We start from the raw sequence: 9,253 nt of genomic DNA, 5'->3' as shown, positions 1-9,253 counted from the left end.
CCCCTGCATGATTCGACAAACCCCCCAGGAGAAGATGCAAATTGAAATCGGCTACCCCCTAAAAACACATGTTTTTTGGGCGTGGCTCCACCCATAATGGGTGCACCATGCCCATTCTCAGGAAAACACAACAAGATCATGATATAAACCTCCCACCCAAATTTTATCAGGATCGGATCAAAACCCACGGAGCTATGCTCGGGACAGACAGACAGACAGACAGACAGACAGACAGACACACACCAATAACGAATATAGTGGTCACTTACTGACTCGTGAACCAATATCTTGGTTTGGATAGGTGTCCACCCCCCTGAGTAAATACTTGGTGGAAGCACCTTTGACAGCAATTACAGCTGTGAATCTGATGGGATAGGTCTCTACCAAGTTTGCACACCTTGATTGGGTAATATTTGCCCATTCTTCTGAACAAAACTGTTCAAGCTCAGTGAAGTTGCGTGGGGAGCGTTGATGGACAGCAATCTTCAAGTCACGCCACAGATTTTCGATTGAATTTAGGTCGGGGCTCTGACTGGGCCACTCAAGGACATTTATCTTTTTATTGCTTCGACACTCCAGTGTGGCTTTGGCTGTGTGCTTCGGGTTGTTGTCATGCTGAAAGGTGAACTTCCGTCCCAATTTCAGCTTTCTTGCAGAGGGCAGCAGGATTTCCTCTCGGATTTTTCTGTATTTTGTTCCATCCATTTTCCCTTCTTTCCTGACAAGTGCCCAAAGCCCTGCTGATGAGAAACATCCCCATGACTTGATGCTGCCACCAACATGCTTCACAGTGGGGATGGTGTTCTCCCAATAACATGATGCTGCCACCAACATGCTTCACAATAGGAATGGTGTTCTTTGGGTGATGTGCTTTGTTGGGTTTGCGCCAAACATAATGTTTTGCATTTCGGCCAAAAAGTTCCATCTTGGTTTTGTCAGATTACAAAACTTTTTCCACATGGCTTCAGAATCTCCGGAGAGGTTTTTTGCATACCTCGAACGGGACTCAAGGTGGGCTTTTTTGAGTAATGGCTTCCTTCTTGCCACCCTACCGTGCAGGCTAGACTTGTGGAGTGCTTGGGATAATGTTGTCACATTCACACACTGACCAGTCTTTTCTTTCAATGTCTGTGGCTCTTTCAAGGTTGCCATTGGCCTCTTGGTGGCCTCTCTGATCAGTCTCCTTGCTTGGTCATCCAGTTTGGAGGGACGGCCTAATCAGTATAGTCAGGGTCTTTGTGGTACCATACGTCTTCCACTTCTTAATGAATGCCTTAACTGTGCTCTGAGGGATATTCAAGGCCTTTGAGTTTTTTTTTTTGTTTTTTTTTTGTATACCTTGGTCGAGGCTCGTATGAGAGTTATTTTATTCCCATCTACTGATCTTTTCCTTTCCACACCTTTGTCCTCATTTTTGGTCTTTTCAAAGCTCCTTGGTGCTCATGGTTGAGTCTTTGCTGTGAAATGCCCGACCCAGCAGAGGAAACCTACAGGAACAGCTGATTACCTCCACCACTGAACATAGAAGGGGGTTATGTTTTCACCCCTGTCTGTTTGTTTGTCTCTTTGTCTCTTGCAAAATCGAAGATTTTTCAAGTATATTGGTGATCCGACTTTGTTATTCTGTCTGTCTGTTTGTTTGTCTGTCAGTCGCCTACAGGTCACAATTTAAAACCAATCATCACGAAACTTCACAAGGTTGTCGAGGTAGTCTCAACTGAGAAGCCTATTGATTTTGAGGTCAAAGGTCATCTTGAGGTCAAATTTCTAAAATCGGCATTTTTCATTCGATTGACTTGAAATTTGAACAAGATTTGCATATTGCATCACTGAATTTGGAAACCAACTATTTTTGAGATCAAAAGCTCAAAGGTTAACTCAATGTCAAACTTCTAAAATCATCAATTTTCAACTGAAAGATCATCAATTTACATCCTATTAACTTGAAAGTTGAAAATGATTTGCATAGTCCATCACTGAATGGGCACAGCAACTATTTTTGAGGTCAAAAGGTCAAAGGTCAATTCAAGGTAAAACTTCTAAAATCATCAATTTCAATCTGAAAAAATAATCAATTTTTATCTGATTAACCTGAGCTTTGATTAAGATTTTCAATTTTAATCTTAATGAAATGGACAATTTGATGCATCCATGGCAACCTTTGGAGAGGGGGTGGATTTTGCAAGTATCGTACTCTGCAAGATGTCTTTTTTCCTTTGTCTGTTTGCCTGTCTGTGTGCAGAATATCTCAAAAAGTTTTGGACGGATTCGGATGAAACTTGTTGGACAGGTTTGATGTGTGAAAAGGAAGTATTGATTCAGTTTTGGTGAAGATTCGAGTCCAGATCTGGATACGAGAGTTAATTTTTAAAGTGATTCTTCACCATTGAGAGATTGGGCCAAAAACGATATCGTACTGTGCAGCATGATATTTCAAACATGTATTGTGCCCGATATGTTCTCGTGGATCAGGTATTACGTGGTGGAGGTGTGTGTTCCAACAAATGCCCTTCTAGTTTTATTATGAAATAATCAGAATCACTACAATTTAACATAGGTGGAAACCATTTAACTTGGTGTGTGGTTTTGAAGGAGATTGGTTACACCTGTGCGAATTTACAATCGATATTATAATGGGGGTGGCACATCCAACCAAGACATTCTAGTTTTGTATGATTAATTCATTTTCTGAAATTTGTAGAATTTGTTTTCACATGGAAGTTGTGGGTTACGATCTGTAAATATCGGTGTAAAAATGTGATTTAATGCAATTTAATTCCAGGATATAAGGCAAGAAAAGGTGAAAATGTTGAAAGGGGGGTGTAGACTTTATATCGGCACTGGAGGTGCATTTGATTGAATGAATGTCTGTCTATCCTGAGATGAAAGACCAAGAGATTCCCTTGATTTATTACTCACACTCTCTTCCCTCAACGTCGTGTTCTCCCACCCGTCGACTCCTCGCACATCCCTCCTAGGTCAAGGTCTCATCACTCTCCCTCCTGCACCCTGGTATCCACGCAGAAGACTCCTCACACCAGCCTTCCATTACGACATTCTCAACGATTACGCACAGCTCATTGCACACTCTGTGTACCAGCTGCTGGTAATGTGTACACCATGTGTAGACAGCACATTGTACTTTATTGGTTCACGAGTCAGTAAGTGACCACTATATTCGTTATTGGTGTGTGTCTGTCTGTCTGTCTGTCTGTCCCGAGCATAGCTCCGTGGGTTTTGATCTGATCCTGATAAAATTTTGGTGGGAGGTTTACATCATGATCTAGTTGTGTTTTCCTGAGAATGGGCATGGTGCGCCCATTATGGGCGGAGCCACGCCCAAAAAACGTGTTTTTAGGGGGTAGCCAATTTCAATTTACATCTTCTCCGAGAGGTTTGTCGAATCTGGCAGGGGTTTCGGAATTTGGTTAGCCCAATGGCACCTGCATAGCCCCACAGAGCTCGATTTTTTTTCATTTTCGTCCCAAGTTCAAGGTCACAAGGTCACGAACTTCGAAAATTGTGAATTTTGACATAAAAATCATATGACCACCCAAAATTTGAGAGCTCGATGACAATATTTTTGATGACATTATTGACATTGACATTGACTGTTTTGACAGATTTGACAATTGCTAGATTGACAATATTAAAATATTGATGACAATATTTTTTATGCATAATCTTGAGGTCATTCCCCACCTAAAGTCTTGAAACCATTTTGCTCTATCTCGAACACCTTGCCCGTGGTGCCCCCTTCAAGTTTGTTTTTACGCTGATGTCATCAAAGTATGGATAATAATCCGAGGAGTGCGAAATTCCATATAGCCTAGATGACGTAATATTGTTCCTGGAATGTTCCAGAGGAAGTTTTGCACCAAAGGTCATAATCCGTGACCTTTGACCTTTAAAGTTCACAAAGGTCAAATTTTCAAAGTTGTGGGATCGAACCGGGTTTTCGACCTTCTTTGACAAACTAACTCCAATAAGCTATAGCACGTATCCTGTTTCCTTATTTTAATTTCCACAACATTGTTTTGTGACCTTTCAAGGTTATGCAAAGGTCAGATTTTGAAAGTTGTTGAACGAAACCGGGTTTTCGACATTTTCCAGCTAATAACCTGTCACTCGTACCACATCATGTTGATCATTTTTATAACTTGGTCAAGCATTTTCACATTGTCTCATCCTTGACTTCCGAAACAATCTACATCGTCAAATACCGCTCGTGAACCATTGTCGGCTTCAGACTTGTTTTGTTTACTATCTGTGTTCCACATACGTTACATCTGTCATTTTGGACAATCATTTGTACCAATCCTTTTACCTTTTACTCCTTTCCACCCATCCTTCATTTGATTTAATGCATAATATAAGTTGTGCTTATGAGGATACACTTTGATTTTTCCTGATGTTTGTTAAAATATATTATTGAATGTTCTGTTTTATTGGATTGCCAGTGAATGCTAAATCAGTTTGTTTCTGATGCTTGGGGTGCCCGGCGGATTTGGCTCGGGGTGCCCGGTGGATTTGGCTCGGGGTGCCCGGCGGATTTGGCTCGGGGTGCCGGGTGTATTTGGCTCGGGGTGCCGGGTGTACTTGGTTTGGGGTGCCGGGCGGACTTGGCGCGGGGTGCCGGGTGTACTTGGTTTGGGGTGCCGGGTGGACTTGGCGCGGGGTGCCAGGTGGACTTGGCTTAGGGTGCCGGGTGAACTTGACTCGGGGTGCTGGGCGGACTTGGTTCGGGTTGCCGGGTGTACTTGGTTCGGGGTGCCGGGCGGACTTGACTCGGGGTGCCGGGTGGACTTGGCTCAGGGTGCCGGGTGGACTTGACTCGGGGTACCGGGCGGACTTGGTTCGGGGTGCCAGGTGTACTTGGTTCGTGGTGCCGGGCGGACTTGGCACGGGGTGCTGGGCGGACTTGGCGCGGGGTGCCGGGCGGACTTGACTCGGGGTGCCGGGCGTACTTGGCTCGGGGTGCCGGGCGGACTTGACTCGGGGTGCCGGGCGGACTTGGCTCGGGGTGCCGGGCGTACTTGGCGTGGGGTGCCGGGCGGACTTGGCTCGGGGTGCCGGGCGTACTTGGCTCGGGGTGCCGGGCGGACTTTGTTCGGGGTGCCGGGCGGACTTGGGGCGGGGTGCCGGGCAGACTTGACTCGGGGTGCCGGGCGGACTTTGCGCGGGGTGCCGGGCGGACTGAACTCGGATTGCCGGGCGTACTTGGCTTGGGGTGCTGGGTGGACTTGGCTCGGGGTGCTGGGTGGACTTGGCTTGTGGTGCTGGGAACTTGAGATAGTGGATATTTGAGCGGCTATATTATTGGCTCTGGGGACATGTCCTGTTCCCCCCACCCCTTGTTGTTCCCCCCACTCCCCATGTTATACGCAGGACAAATGGGAACAGAAGGTGGGTCCTGGTGCTGTTTTTGACGTTTACGAAGATTTGAGTCTTCTTACAATGGACAGTCTCATGAGATGTGCCTTCAGCCGCCAAACCCACTGTCAGACTAAAAGGTACAGTGGCAGTAACAAGACCAGAAACGACCCTTTTACCATTAACCACATGACTCACTTTGTCTTAGTAAACGAACATGTGTTTAGGACTTTCAATCTTCATGGGGTTCTGATCTATTGATAAATCATCGCTCATATCTCGAGTCGGTGCCCGGTGGGACTCAATGTGAAAGTGAAGACACACGAATTCTACTCGAAAAGAAAGATCTCTACAAGGTGGTACCATGGAACACCACACCAAACGGTCAACGTGAATGAAATGGTCGTGTGAATGTGTAAAGTTTTGATCAATGACGCATTCTTACACAGAGCTGCACCACATTTGGTGTCTTCACGACAAAGGCCAAACTGTTGACTCGAATCAAAAGAACTGAGAAACGAGAAAGGATGGTGAATACAAAGAAACCTCCCTGAGAAAGAAAGAACAGATGAAGGAATGATGAAAGAGAGGAAAGGGAGTGATAGAGCGACAGAGAGGGATGAACAAAGAGGCTGTAAAAGCCAAATGAAGAGACTGTGTGGGAAAGATTGTCTTTGAGGGTGAATACACAATAGAGAGTGAAGAAATGAATGAATAATGGATTATGGTTTGATGGAGTACATGTACATGAACACACAATAGAGAGTGAATGAATGAATGATGGATTGTGGTTTGATGGAGTACATGTACATGAACACGCAATAGAGAGTGAATGAATGAATGATGGATTGTGGTTTGATGGAGTACATGTACATGAACACACAATAGAGAGTGAATGAATGAATGAATGAATAAATGATGGATTGTGGTTTGATGGAGTACATGTGCATGAACACACAATAGAGAGTGAATGAATGATTGATGGATTGTGGTTTGATGGAGTACATGTGCATGAACACACAATAGAGAGTGAATGAATGATTGATGGATTGTGGTTTGATGGAGTACATGTGCATGAACACACAATAGAGAGTGAATGAATGATTGATGGATTGTGGTTTGATGGAGTACATGTACATGAACACACAATAGAGAGTGAATAAATGAATGAATGATGAATTATGGTTTGATGGAGTACATGTACATGAACACACAATAGAGAGTGAATGAATGAATGAATGATGGATTGTGGTTTGATGGAGTATATGTACATGAACACACAATGAGCCTGGTGTTGGCGCAGTGGTTAGGGGAGCGGCTTGGGATCCAAAAGGTCCCGAGTTCAAGCCCCATTGAGCCACTGAATTAATACACCAGGGGGTTGACTCAGCCTGTCATCCTTCCGAGGTCGGCAAAATGAGTACCAGTGTACTGGGCTGGTGTATACCCCGGTTAAAATAGGTGTACCATATCCCTGTGTCGTAAGAGGCGACCAGGGTTGCGTCAGGAAGGGCATCCGGCGTAAAACATGTGCCAAATCACTATGCGGATCATACGTATGATCCGCTGTGGCGACCCCTAACGGTAGCAGCCGAAAGAAGAAGAAGAGGAGAGATATACATGAACACACAATAGAGAGTGAAGGAATGAATGAATGATGGATTGTGGTTTGATGGAGTATATGTACATGACACACAATCGAGAGTGAGTGAGTGAATGAATGTATGATGAATTATGGTTTGATGGAGTACATGTACATGAACACACAATAGAGAGTGAAGGATGAATGAATGATGGATTGTGGTTTGATGGAGTATATGTACATGACACACAATCGAGAGTGAGTGAGTGAATGAATGAATGATGAATTATGGTTTGATGGAGTACATGTACATGAACACACAATAGAGAGTGAAGGATGAATGAATGATGGATTGTGGTTTGATGGAGTATATGTACATGACACACAATCGAGAGTGAGTGAGTGAATGAATGAATGATGGATTGTGGTACTACTCTAATCAATTGATGTCCATGTTGGTTAAAGGAATGTTTTTGATTAATCTCTTCAAGAGTGGAACTGCACCTCATCATTTGGCACAACCTCGTCATTTACCTTTTGCTCATCCCTTAACTCACCTCTTTGTACCGTTAGTTTGCAATTAGTTGTATGAGTGTTTCTGTCTGTCTGTCTGTGTGTCTGCCCAGGCCTTAACATTTTTACCATCTGAGCCTTTGTTTTCAAATTTTCAACAAAGCTTTATTATGAAAATACGCAGAAGAGAAATTAATAATTTGGTCAGAAGGAAAAAGGTCAAAGGTACCATTGAGCGTACGGAAGAAGATGCTCATATGCAAGAAGTTTGAATACAAAGCAGACAGGCGTTGCATTTTCAGATGCTTTCTCATAACCAATTATTATTACTATTGCTATTGTTTATATTGTTTATATTATTATTATTATTATTATTATTATCATTATTACTTACAAAATCAAAATCGAATTTTTTCAAGTTTATTGATCAGTCGACTTTGTTATCCTATCTGTCTCTTTGTCTAATCTGTCTGTTTGTCTGTTTTTCTGTATGTCGCATACAGGTTACAATTCTAAACTGATTGTCATGAAACTTTACCGGGTTGTGGAGGTAGCCTCAACTGAGAACCCTATTGATTTTGAGGTCAAAAGGTCAACATAGGCCAAAGGTCAACAACTAAGGTGGTATTTCTAAAATCCTCAATTTTCATCCGATTGACTTGACATTTGACGAGGATGTATGTGTGAGGTCATTGAATTCAACTACCAATTATATTTGAGGTCAAATTTGTTTCATGGATTTTGCAAGTACCGTGCGTGTGCTCTGGACGACGTCATCTTGTTTGTTTGTTTGTCTGTCTGTTTGTCCGCACAGAACTTTCGTGGTTTTCTCCACAACCGCATGTCGGATTGAGACAACATTTTCACCATTGGTGTGATGACTCGTGTAGAATGTTGTAATGATAATTATTATGTCATGGTTCACATGGTGTGGCAACCAAGTTGAAAAAACAGAAAAACTTTGGACCTCTGTATCTCTGAAACCGCACCAAGGAAAAAATTGAAACTTGGCCCATGGCAAGTACTCCTCATGGTGAATGAGTGTGATTTTAATGACGTCATAGGTGCCCTCATAATGGCGTCACAATTGCATATGTAGAATGCCAATCCGATCAGTATGAAAATTTTTTAGGGTCATCTCGGGATAAAAAAAACATCATGAAATCATCGGTCATGTGCTTCGGCAACCATATTGTTTTAAAGGAAAAAAAACCCTTCAAAAATGTTCTCTGAAGTGGCTGAACAGATGGAGTCGAAACTTTACACGTACTGTCCATGAGGAACAAAAGGTTCACACATATATCACAGGTCACATGGTTTAGCAGCCATATTGGATTTACCCTAAAACCCATAAAAATAAACCACTCAAAATAATTCTTGGTGAGGGTCTGCAATCTCTGGTTGCTCTTTTTCTTGATTGAGGATTGATTTTGTGTATTTGCATGCATTTTATCATCCACAAATGTGGGAAACTGACAAAAGCTTTCTTATAGTCCATCCAGGTGGTGGACAATTTGATTCTTCACATTTTTAACTTTTCAAGTCCGGCCTTGTTCAGTAGTAGGTACTCAATCGTTCGATAACAACTTCTATTACATCCTTTTTGTTTTGCCTCCAAACATCCTTGTGTGTAAGGTGCTGGTGCATCATTTCTGTAATGATTCCTGTTTGAAGTTTGTATGTTGTTGGTTGACATGTTATTGGCCGGTATTTGTGAGGAATTTAGGTTTCTTCAGATTTTGGGATGAGAAATGCGTTTCCTTCTACGAGCCACTCATCCACTGC

At 42.9% G+C, this 9,253-nt stretch overlaps 1 protein-coding gene across 5 annotated transcripts in view; it reads left to right on the top strand.

Moving 5' to 3' along the window:
- The window catches only part of LOC147011302 (cytochrome P450 4B1-like), a 116,046-nt gene that overhangs the window by 53,723 nt on the left and 53,070 nt on the right, over nt 1-9,253 (top strand). For all 5 annotated transcript variants that reach the window (XM_085857154.1, XM_085857153.1, XM_085857152.1 and 2 more), the window contains 2 exons: nt 2,979-3,106; nt 5,389-5,513. In XM_085857154.1, coding sequence (XP_085713280.1) covers nt 2,979-3,106; nt 5,389-5,513 — 253 coding nt within the window. The remainder of the gene's footprint in view (nt 1-2,978; nt 3,107-5,388; nt 5,514-9,253) is intronic.

Source organism: Eptatretus burgeri, chromosome 15 (assembly GCF_056783735.1).
Source record: "Eptatretus burgeri isolate ZD-2024b chromosome 15, Ebu_testis_v1, whole genome shotgun sequence".
In the NCBI taxonomy this organism is placed as follows: Eukaryota; Metazoa; Chordata; class Myxini; order Myxiniformes; family Myxinidae; genus Eptatretus; species Eptatretus burgeri.
This window is presented reverse-complemented; position numbering and strand designations above follow the sequence as displayed.